Source organism: Osmia lignaria, chromosome 9 (assembly GCF_051020975.1).
Source record: "Osmia lignaria lignaria isolate PbOS001 chromosome 9, iyOsmLign1, whole genome shotgun sequence".
NCBI lineage: Eukaryota > Metazoa > Arthropoda > Insecta > Hymenoptera > Megachilidae > Osmia > Osmia lignaria.
In genome coordinates, this window is record NC_135040.1 from 14850312 (window position 1) to 14868166 (window position 17855).

At 42.0% G+C, this 17855-nt stretch overlaps 1 protein-coding gene across 1 annotated transcript; it reads right to left on the bottom strand.

The window, feature by feature from the left end:
* Positions 1-802: 802 nt before the first annotated feature.
* LOC117606557 (uncharacterized) lies at positions 803-17289 on the bottom strand. Its single transcript, XM_034329128.2, has 10 exons — positions 16974-17289; positions 14400-14714; positions 9172-9233; positions 4517-4707; positions 3943-4199; positions 3228-3623; positions 2763-2966; positions 2450-2664; positions 2141-2265; positions 803-2020 (listed from the first exon to the last, which is right to left on the bottom strand). The coding sequence occupies exons 2-10, from the start codon at positions 14487-14489 to the stop codon at positions 1116-1118; spliced, it is 2445 nt and encodes an 814-aa protein (XP_034185019.2). The 5' UTR covers positions 14490-14714; positions 16974-17289; the 3' UTR covers positions 803-1115.
* Between the last annotated feature and the right edge of the window lie 566 nt (positions 17290-17855).

Sequence of the window (17855 nt, forward strand, 5' to 3'; positions counted from 1 at the left end):
CGTCGTACGACGCTCGTATATATTCGCGACGAGTATCTGATCGCGATAACGCCGCGTTTCCATCGCTAGCCGCCCCACCGGGGAAACTTCTTCCCGGGACGAAATTATTTTTAGGGCTTCTTTCGAGACGGCATTAAATCAAACTTTCAAGAAGACGGTGGGTAAAGATCGAGGAGGAACAGCGTAAGGTAAGGGGATGATTTTTTCACAAATCGATGCGTTTGTCTTGTTAATTTATTTGAAAATCAACCCCTTCTGAAATTTTTATTAATCTCAAGAACAACGATTATATTTTTTTTTAATAGATCCTTTATTCTTTCGTAATTTCAATGAAATTTCGAATCCGTTTGTTAATTAATGTTACAATTTTTTTTTTTTTTTTTTTAAGAATGAAATACATCGCTCGAACGAACGTGCAATCGATCGATTGCATTTCGATGCGAATTATATTCGCGACAATTTCAATGAACAGCTTTCATTACGGGCTTCAGCTCGAGTAGCTGGTCGTAAATGGAACACGCCAGACATTCGTCGAACGAAGTCGCTTGGGTATCGATAGGTCGTACACGTGGAGAGCAATCGAGCGGACCAAGTTGCAAATCGTCGAACAACCTGCTCGTCGTAATAGTTTCGAATAATCACTCGATCACTGAAACTAATACAAGCTTCTAATCGAAGGTTTCATTCACGATTTTCACTTAACGTTTCTACATTTTTAAATCGCACTTCGTGTCGCGTTACTGTCAAGAACGCAACGAACATCGTCAACAAAATTTAAGAACTAACAAATAAATATATACAGAAAAAAAAAAATTCTAATCAAACATCGTTAAAAGTTTTTCTTGAAATATAATTCGAGGTAAAGGCGCGAACGAGGATAAGTAGCGATCCCCATTGCTCGAAAAGTTTTCGAACAAAGTTTCATGATTTTCGGGGGTGAGAGGGGGTGGGCACGATGCACCTGTCGTTTCTTCGAAAGCAGCAAGTTCGTTAGAAAGTTCTATCTCTCTTTTTGGAAGAAAACCTCGAGTGAGGTGGGAAAAAATTCTCGTTCACAGGAAGAAAATAAAATAAAATAGAGATTTATAACAGTCGAACGTCCCTGGTATAGAAAATCAGATGAGCCTATCATTAAAATAAGCAGAACCATTTTCTTCCACTAACGCGTCCTTCTTCGCCAATTGCAGACTCCTGTTTCTTCTTTTCGGAGGTGTAGGCATCTCCAGGATGCTGTCATCCAAGCTTCTGTTCAGCCTGCTCGGTTTTTCCGGCGGAAGATCCATGGGACACGCGACACCATCTCCGATCGAGTCCCTTGGATCGTCGTTAGGATGAGAAACGGTCCTCTTATCTAAATCCACCGGACGTTCAGTGAATTCCCAATCGCTCCTGTTCCCTGACTGTGCCACAGCCTCTTCCCAAGAGCAGAACGACACTTTCCTTCCCGTGGCTGGTTTTCTCTCCTTCAGAATCTGACCCAAACACACCGGAGCATCGTTCTTTCCTTTGGATTCTTGCGCCAAACTCTGGTTCGTTCTTGCAACACTTTCAGCTGAATTCTTTTCGTCGATGGATCCCTCCTGACATTCTTCCCTCTCCAACATGTCGGACAGAGCCGCTTCTAACTCGGTCAGACTGGGTGTCATGGAGCTTAGATTACTCTCCTCGGCTGCCTCTTCTTTCAGAACTTTCAGCAACGTCGAATGATCCAGATCCATGGGTTCGGATCTGGTTTTGGGCTCGGGACTAGGGGGTGGAGTCTTCGTTTTCCAGTCGAGGCTTTTCTTCAGCTTGTTATGTACATCCTTCGCCAGTTTCTCGTCGAACAGCTGATCCAGTTGCTGCTCCTCCAGCATCTCTTTCGGTAGCGATTCTTCCGAGATGCTTCTGATCAGTCCTGTCTGCAGATCCTTCGTCTCGCATGCGTCCTCGTTTGGCTCGCTCTCGATTGACAGACTCCTGGTGAATATGGTACTCGTACGAATCGATTCACCGTTCATACAGGATCCTCCGATCGCATCTGGGAAATTGAGGCGTATACTTTTCAGCAGTCACCTGGGTGAATAGTTTCGAAGTGGAAAGAAGGATCTAGCGGATGGGGGGGTTGTTTTCAGAGTCAGGGGTTTAATTTAAATTTTACCTAAAGCTGAACGATGTTTCTTCTCGTCAAGAAAAAATGGTTCTTTGGACGTTGATGAATCGTGAGCTAACGAAACTCTGCAACTGTCCACCAGCGTGGGTGGATCGAAATGCCTCGTTTGAGATCTACAAGAAATATCAATCGTCGATAGATATTGGAAGTTAACGGAGTAATCGAAGTAATCGTTCAAGCGTATCAGCGGGTAGAAAATTATACAGAACGGTAAAAGCTTGCGGGATATGGATTTACATCGCTTGGCATCTGGACTCTCCTATTAAACCCGCTTAATCCCTTGAACACAGACCATACCTAATCTCTGCCGACCTATTTGGATCCACTTCTGAATATTCTAGCTCGCCAACTACCGGCGACGCTTTCCCGAAAGCTTCGGCCTTCTCTGAGCAAATCGACGAATTGGAAACATCCGGATCGGCTGGAGATTTTCTTTCGTTGTCTCCGGAGAAATCAACCACGTCCTCGTCCACCTGTTCGCGAATATTTTCATCCTCGACCCTTATAATCACCTGAAAAATCGAACGACTAGGCGCTGTGAAATTATTCGTTTTATCGTTTGTTAACGATTTCCCAATTATCGAGCAAGTATCGATTATTTAGACGATACCTCGTAGGGAGACGACGGTTGCTGGTGATTCAATTCGCAATTACCGATGTCACCGAAATCCCAATCCTGCGATTTACTCGCAGTTTCGTACTTCACGAAAGCCTCCTCCTGGCCGCAATTCAGCTTCTGCAGTAGCTGATACGCCGATAGGTTATCGGGGCTACCTTGGCTCGGGATGTAGTCCTCTAGTCGCACGCTCGTTTTCTGGGGGATTAGAATAAATTCGTGCTTTATCCGAGTGATCGCGTTTCTTGCGGCGAAAGGGACGGCTAAACCCTTTCGCTACTGGGAAACTTCGCACCCGTTTACGGTTAATTTGCCGCGACGCAAGAACCGAAGCTTGGCTTTCGCGAACTTTGAACGCTAACTTTTACCAAAGTAAAATATTTAACTACAGCTATAGAATTCGAAATATCCTCGATTCCTGAAACCAGCCACGGATAGAATAGAAGAAAAGCTTTGTACCTCGGAAAAAGGCGAGAGGTAGGATGCAGCTGGAAGCGATCCTGTGCTGCTCCTGACAGGTCTTCTTGGCTTCTTTTTCCCTTTGTCAGCCTCCTCGATTTCCATCGTCCGGTGTCTGGCCACGTCCAACTCGTCGTAATTTGGCAGACTGACGGTGCTATAGTTTTTCGCCCTCGCGTTACTCGACGATTCTTTCATTTTCTCCTCGCGATTAGGAGTCGACGAATCCTTGCTGGTCCTGTTGCTCGCGAATCTTTCGTATTCGTCATTTTCGGGTATACTTTGATGATGATGATGGTTGCTTTCGGATGACCTTTGGCTCTTCTTCTCCTCGATGCGGGAGGTCCTTTTGCCCGATACCACGTCGCTCGATATTATCCTTCCGGTCCCGTTAACCTGTCCCCGGATCAACAGGAAGGAAATTGTAACGCAAGGGTGTAATAAGCAATATAAATAACGAAAAGAGATTTCTCCTCGATCTGTCTCACCCTTCAAACGTAACCATGCAGAGTAACGAACGCGAGTCGAGTCTGATTCGTGAATACTATTCGTAAATATTTTTTAATGTCGCTGGATATTTGTTTCACAGATTCGACGGAACGAATTTATAACCCCTTCCCCCCCTGTTGTTTGCCCAATCGCGGCCCGTTTTGCACCACGGTAAATACACCGTTTGAATATCGAGTCGGAATTTACAATGGGAATTTCGTGGAACCTTGTGTTCATAAATCTCCTTCGTTCTTCTTCCATCGTTCGTGCATCGCTGCTTCCCGGTCTCTTCGTCTTGCTCGTCCCCGCTGCTTTTCGGCGACTTCACCGAAGAGTACAACGGCTCCTCGTTCGTCTCGGTTCCTTTCGAATTGCTCGACGAGTTTTCCGTCGCCTCGTCCGGTTTCGGCGGCAACGGTCTACCCTTGTTCTTCTTTCTCCGTCTCGGGGGTGGAATCGGTGTTTCGTTCTTCGAGTTCGAATCTGAAGAAGAAGCTTAATTGAAAGAAATGAAATAATGGAAACGATGGGAAAAATTTTTATTTCAACGCTCGTAGCATGGAACGAAAGGATATAAACAAACGAAAGTGTTCGGCGTGGAAACCGGACGCGTATGTACATAGCTTCGGCCGAATTCGGAAACAGAGCAGCTCGTGGTTGTTTACAAAATTCGAGCGTCTATGGTACACGATACACAAACGAGTCGCAGTCCTTATCGGTGAACGCGTCGCGTTAGGTCGGCTCGCTGCTCGTTAAGGACACGGCTAGTAATACGGTTTAACGATAAATTTCCAGTTTACCAGTGGACGTTGGGTGGAGGCTCGTGTCGACGGTTAAATTCGTGAGCACAGGGCTACCCCTCGGTGTGCTCGGTACCTCGAGGTTCACGTCCACCCAGTCGCTCGGATGAAAAGGTCTGTCCACGGAATCTATGCTTCTACCTCTGGTCAGCACCTCCCTCGGCGGTGATCCAGCGTAACCGATCTCTGAACTGAAATCAATTGGAAAATCAACCCTTACATACGCGTACATGGCGTCGAGGATGACCTGGAACAAGGGGTAAGTAGATTTGATTTCTTTTTAATTACTCACAATTTATTAGTAAGGAGAGTTTAATTAGTTAAATTGATTTTTTTTTTTTTTTTTTTTACATTCACCTTTGCATCTCGATTTTTATGCATTTCACGTAGATATTTCGCTTATCTTGTTCGTTCGGTATTATTCCGATGTACGTAACACACGTTTGCATGTATTTTGCATATTTCGATATGCCATTGGCCACGAATGTCCGCGGTTTAGTGCAAATTCAAAAGTAAAAATTAGAAACAGAGGGAAAAGGAACATTGATGAGTAGGGAATATGAATAATGCAATAGTAAATTGGAGATGTGTATCGAATATTTCTTCGTCGAAATATGCAATGCTAAAGTCGCTGGAATATTTTGTATTTTTACATACGCGGATAAAATGTGCAATATTTAAATTTTTTTTTATAAACAATTAATGTTTCAATTAATGTTTCGTAGTTTGCCGACGATTCAGGTGCAATCTTTGTATTTCGAAAATTTCCTCCTGACCCATCGAAATTATTTGGCATCGCCACAATGCAGCTCTATTATACGGTTACTCGCAAATGCATGCCGTGTTTCTTCGCGTCCCTCGAGCCATAACTCTTGGTGGATACGAAACGTTACTGGAATTTCTCCCCGTACGGGGTCTCTTCCTTTTATACGAAAGTTCCTTTTAACTTCTTGCTGAAAGTGCTGCGACGCACGCGAACGATTCGGGAATATCGACGAAAATCGATGGAATTCGATCGATTAACGTTTTTGCCTCTCGACCCTCCCTGCCTCGTGCCGCGAAATTCTTTCTGTTCGGACGACTGGATAATACGACGATACAATTGATCAAAATAAAAACATCTCTCTGTTCCTTCCTTCGTTCTTACATCTTTCGTCTTTAAACGCTCTTTCATTTCTTTTTCGACTATCTACAATTTCCTATCATTGTTACCTTCTAACCATCGTTTACCAAATCTTTCGATATTTCCCGAATTTTATCCACCCTCCATCATCCCTGTCTCTTCGACCAGTCAATATTTCATCGTTTCCTTTCAAAATTTATTCGATTTTCGATACGGTACACACAATAATAGCTTGGCGTTTACTTATTTACCGTGAACAGGAGGCGAGTACACAGGAAACCGAGAGAATCGCAACTCGTGCATCGGTACACATCATATTGCAAACTGGTAACGTTGAAACGCATTATTTCGCTGGCTGCACACCATCAATATCGTATTTCTCATTGGTTAGTCGTTCCCGGTCATTATTAATGCACTTTACCGGAGAATCGTAAAACCATTGCGACGAAACGCGTTATCAAAGTTACGTTACGCTCTTGTTGCGACGTTTTCAAAAATCCTGTTGATTTCAGCGAACGTTAAAAATAAAAAAGAAAGAGAGAAAAAATAGAGGACTACGGTAACGTGGAATGACGTGGGAGGGAAAGGGTCGACGAAAACGAGAAAAGTTGAAAGTTCACCGAAAATAGCTGGATGCTCGTAAACTCCGCTGTATAAACACGTTACTGTACGTACACCTGGGCTTACACGTGATGAGATTCGCGTACGGAATGCGAAACAACCGGATCGTGATTGTGCACACGGCAGGGGACTCGTTGTATCGCTAAGCGATCGGTGTCGAATTCGAAAGTGAATCATCCATAATCCAGGGATTTCGAAATCGAATCAGAGAATCACGCTTTGCATCCGAGCATTTTTGTCCCCTTAAAACATTGCCATTCGTGTTTGAAAAATGACAGGAAGAAAAGTATGTTCACCGATACCTCGTTTCCTCTCTCGATTCTAAATTATATGTATAAGAACAATCTTGTTGCTCTTCGCTAAGGTCACAGCGTAATATTGCGTTTGACTCAGATCGTGAATAACGATGTTCTGCGTCGGAGAAATTGAAAGAAAAAAAGGAAAAAGGAAAAGAATGTTCAATGTTTCCCTGTGACAACCGCGCAAGGTACTAAAAAACAATAGCGTGGTTGTAAAGAAAATGGAAATTCGCCTTCCGGCACGGAAAATATAACATTTTTATCTTCGAGACAATGTTTTGCTGGAAATAAAAATTTTTCTTTCAAAAATCAAAACTATCACACGGTGTAACACGAAACTGGTAGTTCGTTTTCATTTTCTCCGGATAAATGGTGACAATTTTGAACAGGAACCCGTCCAAATCGAGAGAAAAGAATGATATTTATTTTTGGTCAACTGCGACCACGATCCTCGTTCCAGTGACCTTAAAAAGGAATCGTTGAAACATGGCGTAGGTGTGAAACCTAAACCAAAGGCGACCCACGCTATATCATCGAGCGGATTCGGCGACAGTAGACCTAAAAGCTGACTCTATATGGGAAACAAAGTTGTCACGCGATCGAGATCTTAATTCGTGATATTCCTTTCTAGATCTATCTTTCGTACTATTCAAACGCCCGTCCTGCTGGTTGGCGACATTATTAGTTAAAATATTTTCAAATTACACACAAAGTCTTATTTTTCTCTGCTTCACCGTTTCATTTCTATTTCTTCCTTTCCTTTCGCCGGTGTCGAAGTACTTTTTAAAGCGGAACGAATCGAGGCAGGACGGTCTGATTACACGCGCGGAAATATTCGCGGAAATGACGATGCCGGTAAAGGGTCTGGCCTGTTAAACGCCATTGAAAACCGATTTCCGACGTGGAACGAATGCCTCCATCGAACACGCGGTTCGATTAATCCTTTCTGATTCTCTTTCCGCAACGAACTGGCCGACATTCCCCTCGAAAATGTAATTGCGACCAAGGAGAAATGCCCCGTTTCTACGGGTAATTGCGTTTCCATATTTACGTTTCTCGATTAATCGACGCGGAAAAAAGAAAAGATACTTCGTGATCGAAAGGGTTAATTTAAGAGATTTATTTATTCGCTGATAATGAGAGATGAAATTTTCACGAATTTTGACAATTGACGAAAGTTGCGGTTACAGAGATGTCTTTGAGAAAATCTTAGCGGAAAATCGTAATTTTATCCGCAATTCGTGGCCTCGCGGAGAAAAGCAACGGAACGTTGCTTCGTTAACTGAAGTGTCCTCTCGCGCGTTTCTGAAAAGAACTCGATGCGCAGATCGTTAACGTCTCGAGTAAAACGCAAATGAGGCTAATAAGCACGGCCGCTTGAGCTTTCGAGCGTACACGGCAGATTTTTCGTTGGCACGGCAAAGAATTGAAAATATTCCAACGCTTCGAACGATGCGCCGCGATATTGGAACAGGTCAATACTCGACGTTTCATATTTTTTCTCGTAAATTTAGTTGAAATTTTCCCTGGCTTCCGATCGCTGGTCCGCCCCTGATACCCTTGAACAGCCAAAACTCATTACTTCGACTATAGTTACTCGCGAATTATCCGCGCTGGTCGATAACACCGTCACCGTTGCTAATTGCTAGAATCGCACGTTTCTGCAGGTTACACCGCAAGTAGGAGGTAATTTAAGATGTAACTGGGGACGCGACTAATTGGTCAATATTTGATGTTTCCCCAGGAAACTGGAATAACAGCGGCTAATTCAAAGGCGCTGTTAAGGGGGCGAACGCAAACGTCCCGGAAGGTATAATATCTCGCAATATTTCCAAACGACATTTGCAAACATTTCTTTTATCCCTCGATTCGATTATCGCGATTTCTTTCCTACAGGTAAAAATCAATGTTATCGTTACGAAAATAAAAGGATGAAGATTTCAAACAATTTTTCCTCCGATTTAAAAATGATTTCCATTTGCGAAAGTTCATCTGGCCGAGCTAGTACTTGGGCTGTTCGATCGATGGTATCAATTTTATCCACAAAACGTTCGTTATCCGGACAGATCGTTTGTACAAAGCGATTTTAATAACTCTCTTCGAAATACAAATAGAACAAATTGATAAGGGAACGTTTTATCTGATTTGCAGTGCTCTATATTTTTTCCAAACTTTCTATTTCCATAGATGCATGCAAATGGCTGTAGAAAACCAAACGTTTCCCGTTCTGTACGAAATTGTATCGAAGAGAGTTGTGTGTACGGTGTTTAAAAAAGAAAGCAGACGGTGTGCTTGAGCACGTGTAGCGAAACGAATCTTTCGGCGTGAAACGCGAACCGAAAAGGGAATAAAAGCGGGAGCAATTAATGGAGAACGGGTCGAGCTGTTCGAGATTCTTATTATCTCGGCTCGTACGTCGTGGCCGACTGTTATTAACAGCAGTGCAATTCCGGCCGTGGCGCGGGCAACTTTCCAGGCGGCCGAGGCCTCTTAAAAACGACACTTAAATCCTGTTACCCGCCACCGATAAAGCTCTCGAACAAGCCACTCCTTCCCTTAATTACACATGCATCCATTTTACTTTTTTTTTCTTTTCCTAAACGGACACCCACCTCGTCACCCTCTGCGTGGCGCCACCGAGAACCGAGCCCTCCTCCTTTAAACCGGGGTAGATCTGAAAAAGAAAAAATTCAGAAATTTTCTGATCAATCTGGATTTTTGCGAAACGTTTCGATGCGCACGCGTTAAGGTTAAAGAGAACCGCGCTTTTCCATCGCGCTCGAGAAGGTGAAAATTCTCTAAAGGTCGAACGACGTTGATGCAGTTACGAGCTGCGAGCTCGCGTGTTTTCGTGACCGTGCGGATACAAAAGGGAATTATGCAACCCGTTCAGGATAGCAACGTGTGGTGCACCGAGAGTTGCGTAATCCTTCGACGCACACCATCCCGTCTCTTCCTGTGCACGTGTTCCCGATCCACGAATCACTCCGAGACAAGTTATACCGTCAACATTGTTTAAAAAAAAATTTATATAAATTTTTCCTCCTATTATAATTGAACGATCCAATGAAATTCTAAAAATGATATGATTTGACGTGACATGGGAACCACTGTTCGCGTTCAAACTTCGTGACAGCCACGTGGGACTGCTTTAAAATTTAAATCATCTCCCGGGCTCGTGTCCGTCAATGCCACCTGTAAGTCCAATTTAATTTCACCGGTGCCGGCGCGGCGTACGACGGCTCGCTGGCAGATTTAATTTTTCATATTTATTAGAGGGACGCCGGCACGCGTGAAGGAATCAATTTTTGCGGGACAATACTTGAAATTATATTCATACCGACCGCGCCGAGAATCTTCCCTCTTTCTGAATATTTCATAGTTCTCTACCGGTGAGCAATAACCGTACCTTAACTATAACTGCGTTCACGTTCACGCTCCTGAATCCGTCGAATAGTTTAAAGGAACGATTTATAAATAAATCGTGTCCTCGTTCCTTCTTACACGTGAAGAACGTAACCGATCGTCATAGTGGCAAGTTAAAAAGCAATTTTATTGTTAAGCCAGCTTGAGTTACCTTGCGTTACGTAATCGCAGCTCGACCGTTCCTTTCTTCGAGCACTCAGCATCGTTCTTACGCTAATTAGAAAATTGTCGATCAAAAAATCTCTCGTTCAATGATTTCTATTCATCTCCGTTCATTCATTTGCGTTCCATGCAAATTTATGAGCAATTAATTAATTCCTCCCTTTCATACTCTAAAATTCAATGAATCGCTTAAAATTGTTGAAAGCATCGAGTAATAAATAGTTTACATATTTAAATGTACATTTCACGGTAATTAGTCTTTAACATTTGTATCTGTTCGTTTCCTGGTTTACAACCTTGACTTAGTAAAAACCCGTGCAATCGTTAATTTCTGAACTTGTGTGTTTACCAAGCTGATCGTGATTCACCTCCATCGCCTTGGGATTTAATATTTGCATAGAGGCACAGTCTACTTCGAGCGATTAACAGAGCATCGTTAATACGTTAGCAAAGTAGAAATGGCCGTACCTAGCACGGCTATGACACAACACAGATTGCAAAAAATGTTAGAAACTAGTATAATTAGAATTTTAGAAAAATTGAAAAATTTGGAATTTATTTTAAATTCTTCAGAATTCTCTGATTGCATTATTTTTTAATTATTTACTTGAATGAGATTACTAGAACGGGTTAACATGACCTCGATGACAGTCAAAGCGTTAATAAAGCGTTAATTGTATTAGCAGATGTTATTTTTTAGCATCAAGCATTTGTGCTCAATGGCGAATGGAATTGTACGAGAGATATAATTTCGAAAGATATTAGTTCGTTAGAAATATAGACGCGTCGATCGTTTCGGGCTGCGCCCGTTTCCGGTATTCGTCAACGTCCTTATCGCACCCAAGATTCACACCTTAGGTGCGCACAGGTGTGCGCGCACTTAGGAAAACTCGCACGCTTTGCACAACGCTGATTCACGCTTGTATCTGACGATGAATCGAACCGGCCGGAACGGAGCTGAATAATTATTGCGTTACAGATTACGGAAAACTTCGGAATCCTTGATCGTAGAATTCTTAAAAAGAACGATCCAATTTTCAAAATTTCATGGTAATTTTAAGAGATAGACTTCGACCATTTTCAATTAAATTAAATTCAATTAAATATCTAACAAATTGTTAAATAAACGAGAGATCCTCTTTAATCGCGCGATCCGATTAAAGAATCCCAAGGAAAACATTAGCGTTTCTGTTTCGTAGGATACGTACACCGTCGCAATTAACCTTTGAAGCGAGCAGCACTTTTTCTCAGTGTGCAACATCTGCGAGCAACGTTAAGTGCGAATTATATAAGAATGACTAATGAATCGCGCAAGCTGCGACGCTTCGCGGAGACACATCAATAGACACGCTAAAAATACAGCCGTTTACTAAACCGATTTGTTTTTGAAACAAGCATCATCAGCTGCCTAGTTGATTCTATGCAAATACACCGTTTCGCGTCTAAGAAAGTCCTGAAACGTGTTTGCATTAAATTTACCATTTTCTACGCTCTTTTATCAGAAAACAAGATAAAAGTGGAATGAAAACAATGCTGCTGCAATGGGAATTTAATGTTTTCCAGGGAGGGAAAATAATTACGAGCTATCACGAGCAAGTAACTCTTACAATACGAGGCTTTTAAACGGTGAGATAACCTGCCATTTCTTATTACAAGGTTCATTGTGTTCTTCATTGTTGCAGTTCCTTATTTGTTTGAACAATTTCCTTCCACGAATTCAATTGCTTGAATAATCATTGACCTATATTATTTTTCAAATCGTTTAATAACGGTAGAACGAACCTGTTTCTTAGTTTCAATTGTAATAATTATTAAGCAGTTACTTCGATTTCTGTCGAATGGTAATTACGCGTTTAATGGCGGCATTGACAATGAAAGGGTTAATGAAACTAAGGAAACAGTAATATTTCAACCAACACCGTTAGAAAATGAAGAAAAGAAACGCGTTGTAGTTAACCAGGTGACATGGAACAGGTGGCGATCCATAGATCACGGATCGTTTTTAGAACTGTACAGGATTAATTAGACGCGGCGCGAACTTACAGCGGCGCTAAATGAGAAAACGCGGCCCCGTCAAGGATTTACGGTTGTGCAACAGCCGACGACGACGAACGAGGAAAAATCGAGGCCGGTACATGTTTATTAGTCGTTTCGTTCTCTTTCTCTGTATGCCAGAACACGAATAATTTTCCTCTCTTGCAACGGTAACAAAAACAAAAGTGTTCCTTTTAATCCCGGTAAAAGGAGATGGCTTCAGAGTCAAGCTACTATTTTCAACACCTTACTTTTTAATTAAATACTTTAAAGTAAAATAAGAAAAGTTTTCAGTTGATATTTAATTTTGTACGCTATTCTTTTTTGAAAAAAAAAAAAAAACAAAAGAATTTATCATAATCTGTGTAATATTAACACCAGCTATATCATTTGGATAAAATCGGGGTTAACCCCTTCGTAACCGCTAATCAAAGCGACACACGTGATAATTAATTACTTTTCGTTCGCAGTCGGCCTATTATCCCCTTCTATCCCGCGATCGTTTACGTAATAGGATGAATCGTCGCACGCACCGGTTCATTAGCGTGCTCGTTACTCTTGCATTAGAGATTTAATCGTTATTAAATCACGACGGGTAAGGATTTTCGCGTGAGGCATGGATAAACGCTTAGATGCTTTTGAGAGGGTATCTTTAACCACCTTAGAAAGCAGCAATATTGTACTTTGTACAAAATCTAGCATGCTTCTGCAATCTTGTTACAAAAGCAGAGAGCAATTTTAAATTTATCCGATATTTTGATGAAATTTTTGAGTTTAATTGATAAATCATTGAAGTTAATAAATCTAAAGAATGTTTGAAGAGTTATCGAAGTGAAATTAATTATGAAAAGAAATAAAAAATTGTTATTGGGAAAATGAGGTCACATTTTCAAAGGTTCCAGTTAACGAAGCAAAATTTCATCGGATTAAGAATTTCATTATCGGGTAAAATTTGTCGTTAAAAAAAAATTTAAATATCGGTATCTCTTCAAAGGATCTGTTTATCAAAGTTATCGAAGATTTAGAGTCATTGATTAAAATAGAAAAGTTTCAATGATAAGAAAATGAAATGGATTCAATTACCAAAGCAGAATAGAAAATTATTTCTCAACTTGTAAAAATTATTGAATGAATTATGAATTTTCCTAAAAAAGTAGCGATATGTTCACAGAATCCAATCAGCAAAGTAGAATTCTATCAAATTAAAAATCTAGTTATCCGATTATCGGAATAGAATACTGTCCTCCTTTAAAAAAGAAACTTAAGATTGGTACTTCTTTAAATGATCCAATTAGGAAAGCAAACTTCTACGAATTGAAGAATCCAGTTACCGAAGTAGAATTCATTATTGAAATAAAAGCGAATTTTCATCGGGGCGGGGGTAGCTCGTTTTCATAAGTTGGCCGAGTTTTCGCGAAAGGGGAGTCTCGTCACGTGTACGCGTATATCGTGCAGCGAGGGACTGTCACTCGGTTAATTAGCAATTACACGCGTATCTGCGTGTCTCGGATTCCAAATTAGCGTGGCACTCGTGGCTGATGCATGACGATAAGTTCACGCGAACCACGCGTAACTTCCCTTCCAACTACTTGTTTACATTCCTCCATGTAAATCGGTTCATTCATTAACCCATCCTGCTGGGTCAACGATGACCCGGAACTCTAAAATATTTCCCATTAGATACTCAAATTTCTAAACGCGAGACTTTCGTACATTGAAAAAAAAATTAGTATTTATTACAAATAATTAGTAAAATTAGAAAAGTTTATTAAACCTTACTCCTGAATTTGTTTACGACAGAAATTCATGAAAGGACAAAATTATTCGTGATGTCATGTACAATCGAAGAAGTTGCCTTGAGCCGTCAATTCCATTCACCGAACCATTTTCGACCAGCTTCTTCTCTATCTAAACCCAGCGCGCCGTTAAAACACTCATGGCGAGTATTTAATCGAATCGAAGCACCCATAAAAATATATACTTAGTTCGATGTTCTTTGATAGCCTCTCTCGGAGCACGGAATAATTGAATTCGATTTCCCCGATGAAACTGCAGCCATATCAACACAACCCTTCGAGAGACTATGAAAATTTTATTCACCTACGAAACACGTTTGAACTTGTTATAGCGTTTAATTAGAGGAGTCGGGGTCCATATTCAAATTGATATGAAGTAAGTGGTATTTTAAGATACTTTTCTCTCATGATTTTGAACATACCCGATGGGCACAGCGTACAAAGACCCGGTCCAAAGGGGACTTTGAGTCCTGAGCCTTGGTGGACTTCTCCTTGCACCAGGCTTGTCCCATTTTTCACCCTGTCCGGCTATTATCTCGACCGTTTCTCCAGCCACGTGGTCTGCCCACCTCTTTGGTTCCTCTTCTCTCGGCGACCAACCGTTTCTCTCACCGATAAGACCGGATAATGTAGGCCATCTTAAGACTCGTTCCTCGTGACCTGCCGCAACCAACGGCCGCGCCTCTTTTCGATCTTTCTGTCTCGTTTCTCCTCTCCAATTCTTCTTTCACGGCCGCCTGGAAAATATCAGAAAAATTCTTCTCGTTAGCCTTTCATAATTAATAATATTTCACGGATAAACTCCTGTTAACCCTCGGATAGTTAGATAAAATGGAACGAACGCTTTCTTGTATTTATTCTACCTATGTAATCTTGTTAAAACAGATTACAGTCACTATCGTGTTATATACGCCCAGGTATTCAAGCGAGACGTTCATTAAATCTCAGCTAGAACAGGTGACCTTCTATCCAATAATCATCCAAAGAATGCTGGAACACACCCTTTAACGGTGCATTACGAAGTGCATCGTCACCTGTAGCTGGTATTATGCAGCTTTTGTCGAGGGGATTAAAAGAGAGGTAAGTGTTATGACAACTTTGGTTTCATAGAAATTTAAAATTCTCTTCTATTTTTCGACTCGAATATAGAGATTGAACGACTGTGATTCTGCACCTCGAAGTCCTCACCATGAATGGACAGGCAAGTGGGCTCGCGGTGTGTTCGTAATGGGAACACACACGTGCGTGTAACAGCACCTACGACACCGGTGCTCGCGTCACCCATGAGTCGTGGCAATTGGTGAACACACGCGATCGTATGCACCGCATAATCATGTTATTATACCTGGTACTTTGTTCCCGAACCTTGTTTTTGCACTTCACTGTTTCTTGTTTATCTCGACTTCTAATTCTCTTTTTTAATTTAGGGAAATGAAACGATGAGCTTCGTGGCTAATTTTAATTAATTAATTTGAAAGCGTACCGCGGTTAGAAAATTTAACATTTGTTTAGCTGGAATCATTCGCCGACTTTTACGTCAAACGATGACAGCACGATCGCGTTTTGCCTAGTGTTTACGTATTGCGTAACTTTCCTTGTTCCAGTTTTTCCAAGTCTGCTTGATTGTCGGGGACCACGTGAAGCAACGTTCTAGACACCGAGTAGAGAGCTCGTGGTTGCGCAACCACAGTGTTGGTTTAGCGAAGCTTACGAAAAGCGATGCAAATCGTTTGGAACTATCTTATCTGCATCTGTTCCCTGTCGTTTTCCTGTCGTCCTCTTTAAACTCCGGAATTTTAACGCCTTCGCGACGGTATACGCTTTGCGATGCCACTCGAACTACTCCGTAAACGATTCTCATACAATTTCGTGACATAAAAGTGTCAGAAAATAATACCTGTGTCGCGTTAATTTAAAGTATCAAGGACGAAAAATATAGCTACTCTGACCTTTCATTAATATTTTGAATACAGAACGACTGGTTGACATTTATATCAAGCAGTGATTCAGAGTTGATCGCTTCACTTGCAACAATCAAATAGAAACGACCACTCGGAGTTTCGATCGGTAAATAAAAGGGTTGATTTTTTTCCGGAAACAAGGAGAATTAGTCTCACGCGAGCGGGAATTATCCAAAGAGCTGACCGTTCTAACACGCGTGGGCACACTCCGATGTGCACGCGAATCGTAATAATAGAAAGGAAGAAAGAAGTCGGAATAATGGTCCCGTTGCACTTTCTAACTCTCTTGAATCGTGCATCGAAAGTTGCACGTGCAAGCACCGAAACAGTAGATTTTTGACAGAAGAAGCTGTTACGTAACGCGATCAACCGTGATCTCATGCCGGTGAACGTTTTACAATGCTAGCTTGGAATTCCTTCGATGGTCCGAGAAGTTATTCGGATACAAACGTCATCGATTTTACGGTTCACGGTAGGCGAGAAGTTTTCAAGCGAAATTTATAACCCGCCCGGAAGTCAAGATCTTCCATGAATTGTATTCAGGAGTTTCCAACATGCGAAAGTTTTTCTGACACACCCAAATCTAGCGAGTATAATGATCAGCACCGATTGAAATCGTGATTTAAGTTGCAAACATCCTTTAGTATTACACCACAAAAGTAATAAATTTCAAAGAAGTATCAGGCCCAAATCGAGCAGGTCTTCGAGGTACCATTCCCTGTTCCAACCGCCCAACGTCACACTAATTCAAGCTTATCACTCGAACGCTCTTTACATCCTAAAATCCTCCCAAACCCCTTCAATAAATTCCTTCGAAAATATAGAACAACCATGGCACCGGAATCAAACGAATCAGATCCTCGAGGTACCATTCCCTACTGTAGCCACCCAATGTCACATTAATTCGAATTTATCACTCGATGTCCCTTACGCCCTAAAATCCTTGGTATCTCGTTGGTCTATCAGAAATTCAAGTTCAACCTTGATGTCTATCAAACCCGCTACCACTACTTCAAGTTCACGATGCACACGTACCTCCGTCTCGAAATACTGTCGAAAGTCCTCCGAGTTCCCAACCAAGCGATTTCCCAGTTTCCTCGTCAACCGGACCATTTACCAGTCCGCCAAAACAAACGTAGCGAACTTGGATGTACGTATTGGTCGATGCACGCGCGACTCGTGCAGCTGGCAAGCTGCAGGGCAACTGGTACCGTACTGGTACCAGTCGGTCAAGCGTACGGCACTGTGAGTACGCGGCTACCATGCATGCCGGACAGGTTGTGTGTATGGTTCAGCGTTGATGGTCAGGTGGTATGCAGCCACCGCGAATACCGCCAGGACACTGTGGATCCGACTTAAGGCTTTCTAACCGCAGCCTCCGCTGTCGGGCCTTCTCTCCACCTCCGCGTCCTTCTAGACCCCTCTCTTTTTCATCGAGTCTCTTGTTATACTGGCCCAAGCCCCTTCCATCGTCCAGGTTAATGCCTAGCAGGAATCCGGCTCAGGTGTGCCCGACTTCCTCCTTCCTCTCCGCTCTCTTCCCGCCTTTTTATTCGTTTCGTCGAAGATTTTTGGGGAACTCCAACCCTGCTCGATCCTGGTACCTGCGAGAAGGTATGGTCGCTAGTTCAGCGAGAGAATTTAAATGGCCGATGGGCGTGGAGGGTTTTTTTGGAGTATTGTTAGGGATACTGGAAAGGAATGTTGTTCCTTTTGAGGGATAAAGGTACTAGAGGGAGGTTTTGTGAAATAGGACCAGTTAAAGATTTGATGATCTAAGATGATATGGGAATAATTTTATTTATTAGATCTTTTATGGTAAATGTCTTTTGCACGTAATTTCCAATTTTCGCGTAAAGCGAATGAAAGATATTCAATCTCAACGTTTAATGAATATTTAGATCTATAAATATTTAA